This window comes from Rhamphochromis sp. 'chilingali' (genome assembly GCF_963969265.1).
Source record: "Rhamphochromis sp. 'chilingali' genome assembly, chromosome: 1".
Classification (NCBI taxonomy): Eukaryota; Metazoa; Chordata; class Actinopteri; order Cichliformes; family Cichlidae; genus Rhamphochromis; species Rhamphochromis sp. 'chilingali'.
Window position 1 is genome coordinate 28,435,101 of NC_137929.1, and position 18,728 is coordinate 28,453,828.

An 18,728-nucleotide genomic window follows, 5' to 3' on the forward strand; every position below is an offset into this window, starting at 1 on the left:
CTGCACCTACTTTATATTTTCCAAATATATAAAGAAATTAGTGGCGGCTTAGGACTTTTGCACAGCACTGTACATGCCTAAATGCAGTGAGTTGCAGTTATCCGACTGGGTAACAGGTATGCCTAATAAAAGTGTTTGCCTTTTATTTATTTATTTGCTTTTTTCATTAAGTTCATTCTCATTTTTTTTACATAATAACTCTAAAAGTGCCCGCTAGGTAAATGTTTGCCTGTTTTGAAATGAACACAGATTCATTCTGAGCTACTGTAATAACACCGGGCCAAGGGAGATGGTGTTGGGCAAGTGAAGTAGTAGTGGCAGCGGTCTAAATTTAGTCGCCCTCTGCTTGTGAACTAAATACCAATGACAACAGACAAACTGACACCCACCCACCCACCCACTCATTCAGTCACTCACAGGCTGCAGCCCCCACTTGCTGCCCTCCCCAACACAAGCCTCAGTAACGGGGAGCGTGAGCGCCCACACGGGTCACACTACCCGGTCTGACCTCACCTTTCTTTCCCCGAGGAGACAGGCACAACTTGAGACAACCCCCTGAGGGTCCTTCAGGACAGGTAAGCCATCGCTTGGGCTTCTCCACAGGTGTGCTGTCCATGTCTAACGTGACACTTGCACTTTTAATCAAGCATGACTCTCTCTGCCACCTACACTCAGTCCCTCTGTATTTTACTGTTGGTGTGATAGCTTGCTTTTATATTTATTTTTTTATTTTTTTAATGAACACATACATGAAAATGTATGTCTTTTTTCTGTATTAATTTAATTGTATATATGGGATATGTCCTGATTTATTTAAAGCGAATGTACCTCAAATACAAAGCTATAAATAGCATATATATATATCTACACAACAGCGTATTGGAGGTAAAGCATTTTGCAACCTTGTCTGTTATCAACTGATTTCTAAGTGATGGTAATTTGAAGACTTGCTGTGAAATGCTCGTTGGTTCTTTGAGAAATTGTTCTTTGCTTTGTGAAAAGCATTTTGGATTCTAATAAAACACTCGTGTTCTCCGACACCTCGGTGTAAACTTTCCGATTTGCTCTCTAATCTGCTGTCTCACATGTTCGATGTGACAACACCATGCTCTGCATCCCTGTCCTTTCAGCCCACTTGGGTAATTTCAAACATATCGATTCTGAGACGCCCCTGACACTGCTGGTTGCCATATCTGCAGAGCATGTGCTTGGCGTTTAACAGCCCAAGGTTATTTAAAGGGAAGTGCTAACTTTGCCCTTTTCACTGCCTTGATAAATTCTATCTGCTTCGGTGGGATTTTGTGCGTGTTGTGGGTGTTTGATGACTAACATGCAGCTGCCTTGCTTTTGTCTTTGTACATTTGAACAGATTGTACTGATGTGCACTGTCTCCTGTGACTTTTTGCCTCACCCCAATCTCCCCAATGGCAGCCATGTCACAGTTCTCCACCATGACAACCAGAGAGAGGAAAATGCAGGCAGCAGCAATCTGCAGGGAGGTTCAAGCCCAAGAAGGTAGCTGTATCGTTTCCTCTTCACTTGCATGTTTTCCTGATCCCTCTGACCTCCCACATTCTGTTCTTACCTTCTTCATTAAACATGTAAACAAAGACAATTAGTTAACAACACCATAAGTTACAGTACAGATCTGTTAGCCTTACTGTCAAATTCTCCAAAATTTACTTTATAAAAGGCATGAGCCCATCATTTTCTAGCAAAACAGTTGCCAACCTTCCCCTCTATGATCCTATAAATAAGCAAATGACTACTTTTATGGCTCATAGTAACTAATCCTTTGTCGTTCTCCTTTGAACACGCTATTTCAGGGCGTGGACAACTGTGCGCCTTGGGGATGGGGAGGGTCTGAAGGCTACTGACAGCTGAAAGATATTCTGGCAAATTATGTGTCTCACGCTTGAATATAGGCCGATGACATCTCCATGATCAGCATGCAGTAGCTAACATGCGGAGCAAACCATAAAACAAGCACTGAATATGAGCTGATTACGAGGGAAGATAATTCCTCGTTCATCATACTGGCAGGAATGCTAAGTCAGCAGCCATGTACAGGATTTTTTCTTTTGTGCAGGGAGGTTTTTTTTTTTCCTGTATGGATTTAATTTGATTCAGCATAGGTGGGAGTATAGGAATCGTGAAAATACATTTGTCTTGTCAGAAGTCTGATTCAAGCACTGAATAAACACAAGTTGTTTAGTGTCTTGTTTTGTTTCCTTCTGTTCAGATATAGAAATGGATCTGGGAAAGAAGATGAGTGTGCCTAAGGACATAATGCTGGAGGAGCTGTCTTTCGCCTCCAACCGGGGCTCCCGTCTCTTCAAAATGCGTCAGAGACGATCAGAAAAATACACTTTTGAGAGCATCCAGAACCAAAACAACACACAGCTGAATGTAAGAAGAACTGTGGTCTAAATTATTATCTTAAAGAAATCTTTAGATATTGGGGAAAAAAAATCTTCTTTTTCAACAATAGGTCCCAAAATCGAGTCCTTGTTCATGTTTGCGTAGGAACTACAGTTAAAGCTGCAGGCAGTAGCAGGCTACCTTATCAGGAAGATTTGCTAGCCAGTTACCTTGACTCTCTCAAAAGATAAAAACCAATTAAATCAAACAAACTGACTAACCAGACGAACCAATCACCCTAATCTAACCAACTAAGCTAATCAACCCAACGCAACACAAACAAACAATCAATCAACCCAACTAACCCAAACACCAACCAAACTAATCAAATTAACCAACACAACCAACCCAACAATAAACCCCCCAAAAAATCTGTCCTCTACAACTTTATAATCCACATTTCATATCTTCTTTGTTTGAACTGTACCAGTTTAAGATCACTGCAACATAACAGCATGTAAATCCCATACGTAGCTGCTAATGGATACTTTAAAGCATTAATGTGGCCACTGTAGCTCACATTAAACAATAATGTGAGTCAGATATTTTAATTAAAAGGCCCCAGAAAGGATAAAGATCACAAACACACTGTTGAGGTCCAGTTCAGCCACCAAGATGAAGTCTAAAGATGGCTACCAGCCTGGTGCTGACCAGTTACTGCTTTTAATCATGCAGAACTTAAACTTTTGATACAAACCCAAGCTGTCTTTTGTAATAGGTTGGAGACATGTTCATCTCTGGTCTAAAGCTGAGCATTTACTTACTGGAGTCTATGGGGATTCAGTCACTTGTGGAGGCAGTTCTTGGCATCTCTAACGGTCAATTCTTTAGCACCCAAGGTTGCAATCTTTAAATCTTTTAACCACCTAACTCCTGATAAGACAGCAAATAAGCAGATAATCTCATTAAACTGCACAACTAATCATTGAAATGCACATAAATTTATGATCATTTGTAGGGATAAAGATTAAGAGGGTACCGTAAGAATTCCACATTGCTAGCGTGCATATTTTTCATGCCCGATTATCCCTTTCCTAATTCATCTTCTTTCACCAAAACATGAAAAACATTCCACCTTACATCCTGACAAAGTATAAGCACTTCGAGTGTTTATATTGCTTGTGCCACAGTGTATCTGTAGCACAAGTCGTGCAGTTGGTCATAAGTGGTTTTATTAATGTTCCTTTGTGTATGGATGGGCAACACGCCAAGTTAGCATTTTCTTTTCTCAGCGGTACCATTCGCTGATCTGGTCACACAAAGAAGTTCATGTCTCACAGCGCACAGCAAAATCAAGTAAAGCCAGGTTTCTCTCTGTTATATCTAATTAATTAGGATCCGTAGTTATGTCCTCTTTAATTTAGTTGTGTGGTTCCCTTGTGTACTTTTCAATGCCCCCCTTAAGTCCACAGATAAAATAACTATTATGCTCAAGAGAAGTTTTTCCCCTCATCTTTGATGTATGAAGGACTTAGATATCTCGGTTTGTTTATTGCTCTGGGCAATAGAAGGATTTTGTTTCAAGTTGTCAACATTTCCTGAGGAAATCCTCGAGTAAATCATCATAAATATCTTTCAGAGGGGATGAAAAGCCGGGTGCTGGGGCTGCAGTACATTTCATCTCAGTCCAGAGAATAGTATTTCGAATGTAGAGGGCAAATGGACAGACAACTGGACAAACAGATAGCTCCTTTGTTTAAGGAAAACGTGGAAAATTGAAGATCTGTTATGTGCTTATCATGTGATATCGCTGCAATGAAGATACAACTGATTTACTGTTTAGATTTATGACTTCTAAACTGAGGAAACTTTGATATGCATGTCATGGTTATCCATTTTTATGTCATATTAACCTCAAAGATGGCAAGATGTTTGCTGCTTGTTTCTCCTGTTACCAAGTAACCAAACAAATGCTGTCGAAAATGTTCCAAAAATCGTGTGAAACGTTGATATGAATTGTCAGGAATCAACTGATTGATAAATGGTTTCAAACCTTTTTTGTGGGCCCGAATGACCTCTTTGATCTTTCTTGTAGAGCATTGCCATCTTCCAAACTGAGACTGGGAATACCACTGACAGCCACAGCGGCCAGAACAACGTAGGTGTTGACCAGCCACCGAAAGTGACATGTGACACAACAACTATGGAAATGGTGCCAGATCCCACCAGCATTGCTCCGGGTAGGTAAAGCTGTGTGATACAGTGCACTGAAAAAACTTTCCAAGGACTCAAAATCATACAGCAGTGATATACTACTGACTTATATTCAGCTGTTCCTATCCATTTAACCTGTTTGCGTTAATTGTGTTGTACTAAACTTTGGTCTTTTTGCTGTATGATGAATGCTAAGTACAGCTCCCAGCAGAGTGACTGCGCACATGTGCTCTGCACAAAGTACTAGATGTGCCGTGTTTTGATATGGATTCAACTGTTTCTCGTTGTTTGTACTCAAGCAGGCTTTGATCGTGCAGGAAAACAATTTTCTTCTTTGCCTGGAATCTGCTGGCCTCGGGCTAAATATGATTACACATTTCTGTTCTCCCTCTCTGAGCCTGACTCCTTTATTTATTTCTATATATTCATCCTACTCCCTTCTCCCATGTCTACTCCTTTTATTCAACCGTCCTTATTGCAATCAGCTCTTACCATCATTCTAAAATTCGTTGAGTTTTACTCACGGAAACCGTTTCCTGTTTGGCTCTTGTGCTGCTGATACCATCAGCTGTGCACTCACATCCTCCCTCATGTCCTAATTTTGCTCAGCTGACACAAAACCATGATTTAAGGATGACCGTGTTGACACTAGGGTGGGGTGCTATTTGTGGACCAGACACAGACCCCAGGGTATGTGAATGAAGTCAGTCCAACTGTAGCAGAAATCCGGCCAAAGTGCATCAGGTATCAAATGGGAATTATGTTTAAAATAGCCCACTCATCCACTTACTGTAGGAGTGCATGCCAGGCAATAGTCATATACAGTAAGCCCATTTCAACAGTTAAACACCGGAAACTTCACAAAAAGTTATTTTTGTGCCATTTTTCAACAATGGAAAAAGGAATAAGCAAACGTGCCTTTAGTTATCAGGCCACTTGGACACTAATTAAGCCAACTGCTGTTTTTTTTTTTCACATTTCCTTTTTGGTTTAGTTCCTTCTTTTATCCCTGCATGAAACTGGGGTGTAATCATCCTTTCCCACGAAAGTATCAGCTTAGCCAAACGTCCAACCACAGGAATAATATCCCATGGCCTCAGAAACATTTTTACACAGTGTTTTGTCATAGATTATTCCCCCCCTACCAAAAAAATCTGTAAACTTCCCCACAGGTCTGTTTGGTTTCTCCTGCTTCCTCCTCAGGGCAAAACATAAACTCAGGAAGGGGGAATTGTTCATTGTGAGGGGTTAGGACGTGACACAGCGGCCCGTGTTATGTAACGCCAAGCTTGCAAGCCCCCCTGAGTGAAGCGCTGGGTTTGAAGGATAGTACTTTCGATTGGACTCTCCCATCAACACACACAGTGTATGTGGGGAGACATACATGCAGGCATGCATCCACACACCCACACGCACAAACACGGGGAAGCTGTGCCTTTATTCTGTTTGGCTGTGAACTTTAATGAGAAAAAAAGGAGCTAAAGAAGAAAGACAGGACACTTAGACTGCTGTTAAATTAGGTACACATTTGTAACAAAATACAGATGAAGATATTTTTTTTTAAATGTCACTTTCCTTTAGTCTGAAATGACCTGATCTCTTTGTTCTTTTGTATTTACATGCAGTCAAACTAAAAGACAAACCAAAATCAGTTAAAAGTTTAACAGTTACAGACGGTGGAAAGGGGAAACGTTTTTTCACTTCTGAACTCAAGTTTTCTTCAGATCTGCGATGAAAGTGAAGGATCTGCTTTCTTTGGACAGTACGTTCGCTGGTGGCTGTTGAAGAAGTCTTTTGAACTGACTCTCACAAAGTTCTGGTTTGCGAACCGTGTGGAAAAAGCCAACACCTGGTCTTTATTTGACATAGAAAAACAGAAAAGCCCCACATGCCTTCACTGCCAGTGTTGTATAATTTATCCAGGGTATGGAGGTCCTTTGAAAGACATCCCTCCGGAGAAGTTCAACAGTACAGCTGTGCCAAAGTCCTACCACTCACCCTGGGAGCAGGCCATCATCAATGACCCTGCCTTGGCTGACACTCTCATCACCCGCATGCCAGAGCTGGCACCTCAACAAGACCTGCCAGGGTACAAAAGCTTCAACAGGTAATTCCCAAATAGGTCAGATGTGTCAAATATAAGGCCCGAGGGCCAGAATCATCCTTTCAAATGTAAAAGAGGGCATATATTTTGGAGTTTTAAATGACGTTTTACAGATTTTCCTACTGATAAAGGCCTCACCCATGGCCATTCATACTAGATCAAAATAATCATGTAAAAGATAGCCCTGAGATTAAATGCACAGTTAAACTTCTTTGCACGAACTTGAATCAAAGCAGACCTTATGTGGCCCACGATGTAAAATAAGTCTGACATCCCTGAAACAGGTGAACAAATGGAAACACAAATGGAAATTAGGAGTTAAAAGTGAAGTTATAACAATAAAACATTTAAATATATAACTGTTGAGGGTGTGTTTTACTATTTATGAATGTAAATCGCATCCATTCAAAAGTCTAACTCTCTCTGAATTATACATTCTTGCTTTAATATAGCATGAATGCAAGTGGTGAGTGAGCAAAGAAAATACTGTCCTTCACCTCATTCGTTGCACAGTGTTTCTCACACTCAGCAACTGTATCTTAGAAATGTCCCCGGGTCAATGTCTTTGCTTGGCTTTAATTAATTGCATCACTTCAAATGTCACTTCAAGTTTCTCTCATTAGCACATGTTGTCTGCTGTTAACACCGTGGCTTTGTCATCTCCAGGGTGGCAACCCCTTTCGGTGGTTTCAGCAAAGCACCCAGGCCTGCTCCTGTCAAGACCCTTCAGGTAGAAATCCTCCCAGAGCTCCCAGAGCTCCAAGGGGACACCCTGGTAATTCGACCCTCCTTCAACAGAGCTGCTCTGGGGTGGGTGTCTACGGGTGGTCCAGTCCCCCTCCCTAATGTTTCTGTCGAGAATGCGCTCATCCCTGAGTCAGAAGACCTTTGAACCCGTGTTGAAGTCACACAGAGATGCTGTCTACTTAGTTGCTTAACCTGAGGTTGTTGTTTGTGGAGTGATGCTGGAGTCAGAACAGAGCATCCTGTTGGGTGTTGCTGGTTCAAGTTAGCGTGTATGTAGCACCCTTTGGTCTTTCCACTGATGTTAACTGTTGCACTGCAGGGAATAATTTAAAAAAATCACTGTGTACATTAGACAGGCACACTACTGAAAACTGTTGTATATTGATTTTCATAAACAGATTTTATCTCACATTTTTGCTCAATAAAGTGGCGTACAATGATCAAAAATCCAATCAGAATTTTTGATTTTCCTTTTAATTGGTTTCAAAAGAAAGGGAAAAAATTGCACATTTCTGTTTTGGGAAAGGGAACAGAATGCAATATGTATGTGTGCGATACGGGTTGGTATGAGCTAGCTCCAGTGAAGGACGGTGCATTTTTGTGCCATAGTCCTATGCAAATTTCTCAGTTATCATAGTGTGTGAGAGGCCAGAGATCCATGTGAGCCAGTGTAACGTGCCTCAAGGTTACACTGCCTGCGACTTGACTGATGTGTCTCTCACCTTTTGGCTATGCCAAGCAGAAGAAAGATTGACGTTTGATAAGCTGTGGCCGCTGTCTTTCTGTTTACTACCACAACAGCCTATTTTGGAAGGCACCCCAGCTACAACAAGCTTAAGCAGCCATATTTATTCCCCGATACCATACATGTTACATTTGGGGCGAATAGATATTGTGCAGTTATCTTATGGTTATTCAGAGAGATAAATTAATAAAATAAAATAGAAATTAAAGAAATTATTGGAATTTTGTTCATGTATACTCAAGCACCATCTCTTCATACAATGTTTTTTTGCTTAAAGCAGCTAGTATAGTAGCATACTGTCAGGCTAACTTTTAGCTAGCATGCTAACTTTGTACTAAGTGTTTCTATTAATCTGTTTAAAATTATATCTTTCGGCACTTTGTCACTAGTAGCATGTGACAAAAACAAACAGCTGATTCCCATTTCTTTAGTTGAATCTATTTAAGAAATGATAGTTTGACTGACAGTTTGGCAGGCACAAAATACTTTTTTCACCAACAATGTGATTCCTGATGAGCTATTGACCAAAATCCTGAGATAGCTGTCAATGGTGTGCAGTGTGTCCTTAAAAAATTTGAGGAAACTTGATGGAAGACAAAAGAACTATTGGCAGAACTGAAAGGCTATCTACTGAAGATAAACAGTATCTGAAAGAAATGTGCTTTAAAAAACACAGCAAAGACCTGACATAGGACCTGAGAGATCCCTCACCTCATCAGAAATGGGCTCAGTGGAAGGGTGACTGTCAAGAGGCTATTGTTAACAAATGGAAACAGGAAGAAAAGGCGAAGGTATGCCAAATTACACAAATCAAATCAACCTGGTACTAGCAGTGATATGAATATTACATGGCCATGCTCTATTCTTGGTGATGTCAAAGAGATACACTGAAACATATTGATAAGATTAAAAAACTCTATGGAGGACAGATGTTGTTTATATGCAAAAAATAGGTATATAAATGAGATGTTGCTTACATGAAATTAAAATGAAAGGACGCTTTCATATCGAACTGTAGGCACATAAAGGCTAAAAGCAGATCATATTAGCACATTGCTAGGTGGTTGTCAGGCAGTGTGAATGTGCCAAACTATATCAAGCAAAATTCAACTTTCATGGATACAAATTAGGTGAAAGAATGATAAGATGCTTTTATAAATTGTCATATGTGCATAATTGCCAAAAAAATGATCATTTTAGCCTGTTGGCAGATGGTTGCTAGGTAACATGATTCTTTCATAATATCTGATATAGATCACTCTTAAGTAGCCTCTGATGTACCTGTGTTTGAAGTTACAGAAATTGAATTGAATTTACATAAATTTTTAATTTAAATTTTCATTTACATAACCAGAGTTTCTATATTTGACATACTTACACAGCATACTTTGATAACCTATGTTTAATGAAAGTAACATTGCACTTTATTGTGTTTAATACTTCAATAGCCTTTTTTACTTTGGTGAAATTATCGCTATTTTTTTCTTATTTCTATTTTTTCAAGATCTTATTCTTTTATGTAAATAGTAAATAGTAATTTTTCTTGGTCTTGTGATGTGTGTATATTTTACAACTCAAGCCCAACTGATGGAAATATGAGTGGGAAATACCAAACAGACAATACTAAACGATACTGAACGGTCAGGAGGTTTAACAGCTAAAAGGTCCCAGTTATGACAGATCACATCTGCTGTAGGTTGGCTACAACTGCCAATCACTGTGACAAGGTGTCATTTTGATTTCAGGTAAGTTGATTGCCTTGAATTAGCTTTCAGTTAAGTTTATCAAGGCAAATCATCCTTTGATAAAGATAACTTGCTTTGCTATATAATGAAACCTTGACTATTTGCAACACTGCTGCATACTTAGCTGCTGATTTCTGTTAAAGTGGTTCTGTTCCTGCTGCCAAAAATGAAATAAGAAATGCCTGTCAGATATTTTGCAGCCATGTGACTCAGGCCAGTGTAGGCGTTCCTTGTCGCTGTTGGAGAGCCTTTGGTATGTGCAGCTTCGGCTACCACTCCCTTTTTTTGTCCTCCTGAATTCCTCTAACCAGTCTCTTCAGGAAAACTGTTTGTACAGCACACCGCCTAGCATCCAACACTTCCAATAGCCCAGCCAAGTACCACAGCGGATATCGAGCAGTGTTTATCAGCACCAGGCACAAACTCACTTTGAACTTTGAATGTAGCCATTATCAAAATGCAGCACTGGAAATATTATTGGCAGAGACCCTAGCTGGGGGTTGGGGAAGCCAGACGATTCGATTATTTGTGTCAAACTGCAACCGGTCTCCCCTGAGGCACATTCGCCTTGACATGAAATAGAACAGTAGGTACAGGCTAGAGCTACAGTTTGCCCGGGATAGTGGATTGTCCCAAACTAAAAGGTTGGATGTAGGTTCAGCAATGGACTCTTATGGAGTCTTTGAACAGGAGATTAAACTTTATAATCCTTTGCTCTCTTACAGTTGTGGTCAGAAGTTTACATACACTCATTATGGGCATGGATGTCATAGTAATTTGGAGCTGTCTACTGTCTCACTCACTTACTGAGAGGACAGACGCACGCTCCACTTGACTGCCGCGTCTCTCACCCTCTCTGTTTTTCACATAATGATATTATCCTATATCCTCGCATGTGATTGGCCACATTATGGAGGGATTGGAGCATAGCTGAGCCACTGTGAGAGCTGAGCAGCGAAAGGAAATTAAGTGAGGAGCCGGCTCTCGCTCAATGGGAGGCGACTCTTCAGATTCACTACAAAGCACTCTCTAAGCACGGCTCTTAGAGCTGATGCTTTTGCGCAGGACACATTATTAAATGTTACATTGTGTGTCAGGATACTGTTGACTCCAAATCTCCTGACCACTATGTCGATCTGAGACAGCAAGACCAAGACAGCGAGACCAAGACAAGACCAAGACCAAAGTCCGTCCAGACCAAGACAAGACCAAGACCACGTAAAAGTGTTCTCGAAGTCTCGAGACCAAGACCGGTTTTGAGACATCCAACTCTACATCCTAACCAATTTCCTCTCATCTGAGGACGACAGTTTGGGTCTTCTTCCATAACTGGCCTGAGTGGTGACACATCCAAATAATTTGTACTTACAAACAACTCTTTGATCTGGAAATCTGCAGTTGTTTAGAAATGTGGATTCCAGGACTCCAGATTCCATGTTCAAAATAGCTTCCTTGGGGCAGCTATGACTCAGGACGTAGAGCAGAGCATCTACTAATTGGGATATTGCTGGTTCTTGTGTAAATCTACAACTCTCTCTAGATTTTCACTGGGTTCCTTTAAAATTTCCCATTTTTCAAAATATCCTTTCTTTGTTAGCATAAAAACAAATCCTTTTTATGCTGGCAAAGAGAAACTACTGTTTGACTACTATCGTAGTCAAACATGATCACTGATGTGAAGTTAATAGGCTGTCGCCTTGTTAAGTTAAAAGACATTGTAGAGTCTTTAACACCACTGATAAAAAGATTTGCTTTGAATAAGAGCACCAGGGAGAGACACTCGTGATAGCATGTCGAAATCTCAGAGGACATTCCTTCAAAAATAAAATGCCTTTGGAGCAAAAGAATGAGTACACAAACACCCAATAGATATCAAGTTATCACTTGTTATGCAATAAGAACCCTGACAAGATGGAAACATACAGTTTTTGGGTGTGTTCAACAGATGCAAGAAGTAGAGATGTTAGAGTCATGTTTTTTTGTACAGTGTGACCCGGCTAAGTCTGAACAGCTGGCTGTCTGTATGTTTATCAGCAGTTAACTATGGTCCCTGCTGCTGTTGCATTCGCTGTCAGGTTTTAAAGCTGAAGTCTCGTGGGTTTCCATCTGCACACACGGCACCGAACACTGATTGTGCAGTATGGCTGCTGACACAGACAACTGCTTAAAGGTTGCACAAGTTGACTGGCCAATATCCCAGAAGGATTCCTCTAAGTATGCATGGGTCTAGCGAGAAAAACAAATGTGCTGTGAAATAACAACTGCAAGGGCACCGAGGAGTGCCCACATGAAGACATATGGTTCTCTCAAAGGTTTTTGCATATGGCCGCACTTCCAATGTGTTCAGTGTCACGTTTTAGGTTGGTTAGGTTAGGTTAGAAATGTTGGAAATCTGGGATTAACCTTTTTTAATATATGACCTCCTGACATCAAAATCCACTAGCAACTAAAATGCAAAGCTAATCTAGTGTGTCAGCGTTTTAGTTTATGTCTTTCTCATCTGATGCGAAGCAGGTGTACATTCTCACAGGAAAGTGCAAAGCCCGGTGGGATTTCTAAATATACAAGCGAACATAAAGCATTCCTGGGGTCAGTCGGGCGGCGTTTAGTTGCACATGAGGTGAGGTGAAGGGTGACGCGGCACACATTCCGCTTCTGAAATGAGGTGGAGTGACGCAACAGGGTCAAGTATGTCTGGCTCTTGAGAAAAAAAACCCTTCAGTCGATCACGCCTCAGAAACCACAAGTGGACAATAACTGACAAACAGTGATGAATATGCTAGTTTCTGTGAGTAGGTACAGAAGTGTTGTGGGCGTTAAGGTGAATGCCAGCACGAATCTCTGAACTTCTTCCAGCTTTTAAGGACAGGAACATGCGCTCTCCCTCTCTCACTAAATGCACCGAGCTTGAGCAAACAGAATGTAGAGACAGCTTCATGGAGGGATGCACACAGCTAGGCAAATAATTACCTTGTATGGACAAATGAACATTCAAAATCATGTTCCTGTTTACTTGCAAAAGCCCTTGAGACCAATTAGCACTGTGTTCCCTCACGGTAATCCAGCCTAGGCCTTTGTGCCTTCGGAGGGCTCATCTATATTCCGGAGCGGTCAGTATACATCAATTTCCTCTCTTTGTTTAATAGTCAGCCAGGAATTATTAACTTTCTGCTTCTAATATGAACAGCAGCTAAAACAATCTGCAGCAATGACACCTTTAGGTGGTAAGCAAATGCTCTTTTTCCTAGCAACAACAACAACGGCAACAACAACAACAACAAAGAAAAAAGTAATTGCCCTCGATGTTGATACAGGAAGTAGCCCATTCTGCTGATGTCTTTTTTGGGGAAAGACTAATTTATGTACCTAATCTTAGTCAGTGAAGCTATCTCACTTTCTGAACATGCACTGGGGCAATAGCATGCTTGCTCTGTGTGCTGCAGCTACCGTGGATACAGCAAACACAGCAGAGATATATCACCGTCACCACCTTGGCTGCACTCCAGAGTTAATGTAACATGGGGAATTGGCAAAAAACAATGCTCATGTCATCCCCTTTTCTGCAGTAAAACAATGAGCAGTGTTTCACTCGGGGTCAGATAGAAAATGTAAATTAATACAAATTGCCCCTGCTCCTGTCCCACGGGACAAGTCTGAGGTGATGCCAAGTCATCATGACTTACACAAATGCCATTTTGGTGAATGTTATACAATGTAGACAAGATACCAAAGATAATATTTGTATCTTAGCCTGTTCTATGTCTTTTTCTACAGGCTTTTATTTTGAACTGTACCCCAAAAATGCATTTCTAGATGTTTCGACCATGAAGTGGATGAAAAAGTGGTTGACCAACAAAAGTCCTCTTCAGAAACTACTTGTTGAAACATTCTTGTGAAACCTGAAAAGACTTCTTCGTTCAAAAAAGTAATTATTACAGGATTTTAAACCCCGGTTAAATATAGTACAAGTCGCTTTGGAGGCGTCGCCCTCCCATGGCCTCCATTGCGGCGTTGGAGCATGTCTAATCTCTTACGTAACAACAGGACATTCACTGCTTCATTAGTAGTAACTCAATAGGATCACAGCAAATGGTGTTCACAGACAACAAGCTTTGCTTTGTTCAGTCGTTCTTCTGTGGGAAGTTGTTTTTAAGGAAGGGAAAATAACCTTGATTGTCAATTTCACAACTCGATCTCACATGTTGCATTGTGTCCTTAAAAAATCCATATTTGTTTGTGTCCCTGCATTTTTTTGAACTTATTTGCGTTTCCCACGATGACACATTCAAACTTGTATGTGTCATCGTGCTTTTGCTACAGCTACATCGTGCTTTTGCTACAGCAGATAAAAGCAGATAAAAGCAATGAGAGACACAGAAACTGAAGCTTTATTCATTCATATTTCCTTACACTGTATTCCCACTGTCCTCTAGGGAAACCAATTCTAACTTTTTCAACATTTAAATAGAAGATTTTGCTATTTAGATTCAATCTGTCTCACAGTAAAGAGGAGCAAGATGAAAGCAGAGAGCTTTTGAACACACAAGTCTCCCGTTGTGTTTATGGTGTACAGTAAATATGGATCGAAAAATCAGACAGCAGTGCTAAAAATATACCATTAAAAAATGGCACCACACAGCTGAGGTGAAATGGGATTTAGTTGCCCAGTAACCCATTTGAGATAATCAATGAATCTATTTCAATAAAAGCTGATTCTACTAATCTGATGTGTACTGGTTGTGGTTTTCTTTCTTGGCAAAGAGATGGTATAGTTTTGTCATTTGAGCTGTGTTTATTCACTGTGTTCAGCAAATCTCTTGCTGCTCACTGGAGCTTTCTGAAGGTGAGAAGTCCGGGCAATGGCACCAGGTCTCTACGGGACATTTACCATGTGCGCTGTCTCCTTGCAGAGCTGGCAAAGTGTTGGTAATTATTCTTAAAATAAAACACCCTTCACAACAGAATCAAACCTAGAAAGACTGGTGGTTGGCTGAGCTTTTGGGGAATTTACTAGACATTTGGACCATTTGCAAAAAGTGAGAAGCACAGACAAAAAATAGTAGAAAAGTAGAAAGAGGCAAAAATGAATCTTAAAATCAATGAGCCACTACTTTGCAAAAGTCATTTAAAGTGCATTACATCCAGGCAATGATGTGTCAGTGCAGTGATAAAGTCATTTTGTTTTTAGAGTTTCAGCGCAAAGTTGGAAATAATGCTGACGGGGCACAAATTATCAAATGCACCAGCTTGACTGCAAGCTGTCCACCAAGGTCAGGAAAGTTAAAAAAATATTAAGCTTGCATTTGTGGAACTTGTTAAAGGCCTGATCTCTTCGAGCTGTCTGATTCATAATTTATAGGGACTTTAAATTACTCAGTGGCAGCACTTCAAAGGTAGCCAAGAAGGTGTCCATAATATGAATCTTTTCTAATGTGAGCGTGAACCACTGGTAACAAAGTAATCGTTAATCCTGTGTGAAAAAAAATAAATCTTAATATCACTTCTATAAAATCACCCCAGTGTGCATGGCTTAACTGCATCCCATTCAATAGAAGTAGAATATGTTTTATTAAAATGTGTATTTCCATAAAATAAAGCAAGTATAGGCCTAGAGGTAAGTTAAATACTTTTACACCAAGATCTTAAAGGCTCACATCACTCACGAATATTATTACTGCACTCCGGAGCTTTTTTAGATTTCAAGAGGAAGCATTATATGTCCCTCTAGGAAATGTGTGCACAGGGAAATAGCACTGTCTCCTCAATGGGCCTTTTCAAGTACTTCCTGGGGAAAGGCTGGACCACTCTGATACATTGTGTCCCCTCAGCGCACACTCCATCATTGCGCAGAGTTTCCTCAGCCTTAACGAGTGACTTAACGAGTGTTTTTAAAAGCAGAGTTTTCTTCTGTCTTTATAGCTCTCTAAAAATATATGGACTTATCTTACGTTTGATTATTAGTCTTTCTAATTAATCACTTACACAGGATTTATGAGTTTAAACGCAGGTGGTGCGGTGCAGGCACATTTCCGTGTTAGAGAGACATTGGAAATAGTGCTGTGCTATACTGCAAATTTTAGTATCGATTGGATACAGAGTAAATACAGGGCCAATACTGCCACCAGTGACCTTTAAAGGCAGTTTATGTATGGGAGAGCAGTGCGTCATGATCCAATACCAATACTAGCGTTGGTATCGACACTATTGATATTTGTATTGATGCATCAGACAAATCCATTACCAAAAACCAGCATGCTCACATGCATAATCAGTCAGGTTGGATAAATTTATCTCAACCATATACAGTGTGATGTAGTTGTCATGTAGAAAAAGGATAACAAGATGCCTGGCCTTGGTTTAGAGGGTATTAACTGAGTAAATGTCAACGAAATCCAAGCTGCTTGTTTAAATTAATGTAATTATTCTAAATAAAAAAAATATGGTGAGCTTGAGCCATGAAACACGTCAGGGATGAAACACTAGTGTCTAACTTAAAAAAAAGAGAGAGAGAGGTTGGGATGAGGGGGGCTTAATTGTACACTCCTTTCATTTGCTTTCTTTATATAACAGGATCAGGCAGATGGTGTTTGGGTAACACCAGCCTTACATGACTTCCCTCCACTCCCAGTTGTTCATAATCATCGCTGTTAGGAATTGCCACCACAGTATTAGTGTAACCACGCAGGTGTAAACAAACCTTAAACGCTGCAACACTTGATCTGCGGGGGGAAAAGAGCAAAAAAAAAAAAAAAGCAAGAACGCGGATATCCTGTGAGATTTATGGGAATCTGTAAAGCACACGTTGTGAAAAAATTTTTATGCACTCAAATATACTTTAACTGACTTTTGGAATATTATAAAGAACCGTCCAAGTGCGCATGTGATGCTGTTTCTAGCGCACTCCGCATTGTAGCAGTAAGCTGCCCCCCTCCTCACCAGCACCATAAAGCAACATTAACGAGCTTGCCAGCAGAGTTGGCGCTCTGCAAATATTGGAGCGTGCGTGCGCGCGCGCCCTAGCAGTGGCAGCGGTGTACAGTAGCATGGCAGACTGCAGTAAATACAGTGTTGAAGAGGCGGGGTTTGACATCTCCGCTCTGAAAACATCTCTAATCCAGTATTTCAGGTGGCCAAGTCGACCGAGCGAACCATTGCTCACTACCGCCGCGCTTCAGAGAACTGCAGCACAAACGCACGCCTCCTCCAGCCGGAGTGTACCGCGAGTGGACAGACGGGGCTGGTGTGTATCCGAAGTGGAAACTCGCCGTAGGAGAAGAAAACAGAGAAAAAGCCGGAGAGGGAGAGAGAAGTTTAAGCGACGCGAGGCAACACTTTACTTGTCTGGGCGGTGTTTTAGTTCCCAGCGTCTCCCCGTTTGAAGAACATAGTAAGCAGAGACTCATTCGGCTTTTCGGCGAAACTCAACCAAAAGAAAAAAATTACTTCCAACTCTTGTTCAGCGAACTCTAAAAAGGATATTGCGGCACTTTTTGTTGTCATTATTCAGCCACAGGTAAGCGTCAGCTGAAGTTTGACAAATGTACTTGTCTTTCCTTGTTTATGTTTGTGGCAGTACGTGGGGGCGGAAGCTCTACCTGGAACTCAGGTAAGTCGGAAACCAGGTAGGCCTAGCGTTAGTTAGGCTAGCTTTAGTTAGCATAACTTGCTATAAAAATATAGGTGTGGAAATTGTTTAGAAGTTTAGTAGAGTTTATTTGTCGTTTTTATTTTTTGACTGTTTATTTTATTCAGTTTATTATTATTATTTATGGGCCTTGAAATAGGCTCACTGTGAACAGTGAGCTGTGAGTGAGGCTATGAATCGGTCATTAAATATTATAAAATGTAGCATAAGGTCACGGAAGCTGGCGTGACGTTTTTAGTGTTGGAATGCTTTATTTCGTGACACACACACGCGCGTTATGTCAGCTTTTCTGTCACACAGTGTGCTATCAGAGGATGTCTCATCACTTTTTATTGCGTGTGGAAAGGTTTCATGTTGCGCAATCATGTACACTTTTGTTTATATCTACAGGAAAAAATTGCTGCTAGTCTGGTTTTTGTTGTTGTTGTTTTTGTTTTGTTTTTTTTTTGGGGGGGGGGGGGGGGGATCAGATCTGTTGTAACAGAACTTCTCTTATGTGGCACCAGTAGACTGGTTTTTCCCCTCTAAACTCATGATAAGACCCTCATCCCGACGAGCCCAGTCCCTTAAGCACAGTGATGATGAGGCGATGAGATCATCAACCCTTTAGACATCTTGCTCACTCAGCCTTCACATTGATGCAAGTGGAACATTTCCTTAAGGACAAAGATGGTGAAATAAACATAAAGGCATGCCGACGAACCAGTTTTTGACGCTGGGCCTTCTGCCACGTCTTTGTGTGCAAGTACATTGAGCAAGAGTACTTGGAAAAACGTGAGCTTTTGAGAAGTACTGTTTACTAATGTGCTGTGTCTTCATCAGCTTTTTAGAAAGATGGTGTGTGATGATAAGCTACTAACCCAGAGGTCTGCCACTTCAGGTTTAGCTTTAAAAGTTTTTTCTTTATGCATTTAAAAAAAAAAAGTTGCAGAAAAAAAAAGATAAATTGGGGGCAGGGTCATGATCATGCTTGATGTTTCTTGGCTAGCTGTTGTCAAATGAGGGGCCATTAAGGAAGCAATTGTGAGAGCAGAAAGGCGGATGTTATATTTCAGTCAGATTCTATTCAGCTTTGGATCCTGGCTCTGTGCTTTTGTTCTTCCTTTTCCTCTGTTGGAAGCAGTAAGGAGTAATGGGTGACTCAGCGCGGTGTGGGTGACCTGTTCA

At 40.8% G+C, this 18,728-nt stretch overlaps 2 protein-coding genes across 4 annotated transcripts in view; both read left to right on the top strand.

Annotated features, from left to right (window-relative positions):
• The first annotated feature begins 399 nt into the window (after positions 1 to 399).
• On the top strand, positions 400 to 7,944 carry myoz2a (myozenin 2a). 2 transcript variants are annotated; one of them, XM_080894471.1, is made up of 6 exons: positions 400 to 575; positions 1,370 to 1,515; positions 2,243 to 2,409; positions 4,457 to 4,601; positions 6,499 to 6,682; positions 7,346 to 7,944. In XM_080894471.1, the coding sequence occupies exons 2-6, from the start codon at positions 1,425 to 1,427 to the stop codon at positions 7,569 to 7,571; spliced, it is 813 nt and encodes a 270-aa protein (XP_080750597.1). In that variant the 5' UTR covers positions 400 to 575; positions 1,370 to 1,424; the 3' UTR covers positions 7,572 to 7,944. The 2 variants fall into 2 exon arrangements, with proteins under 2 accessions (XP_080750597.1, XP_080750598.1); XM_080894472.1 differs by having other exon boundaries at positions 1,432 to 1,515; positions 7,346 to 7,922.
• Positions 7,945 to 16,877: 8,933 nt separating this feature from the next.
• usp53a (ubiquitin specific peptidase 53a) overlaps positions 16,878 to 18,728 on the top strand; it is a 31,278-nt gene continuing 29,427 nt past the window's right edge. For both annotated transcript variants that reach the window (XM_080903692.1, XM_080903693.1), the window contains exon 1: positions 16,878 to 17,429. The gene's annotated coding sequence lies outside the window, so the exon portion shown is untranslated. The remainder of the gene's footprint in view (positions 17,430 to 18,728) is intronic.

What these genes read in the sequence shown, in the direction of transcription:
- myoz2a (XM_080894471.1), top strand. Translation starts at nt 1,425, where the DNA reads ATGGCAGCCATGTCACAGTTCTCCACCATGACAACCAGAGAGAGGAAA. An exon ending in AAAACAACACACAGCTGAAT is followed by an intron (nt 2,410 to 4,456) that starts GTAAGAAGAACT and finishes TCTTTCTTGTAG; the next exon opens with AGCATTGCCATCTTCCAAAC. An exon ending in GGGTACAAAAGCTTCAACAG is followed by an intron (nt 6,683 to 7,345) that starts GTAATTCCCAAA and finishes TGTCATCTCCAG; the next exon opens with GGTGGCAACCCCTTTCGGTG.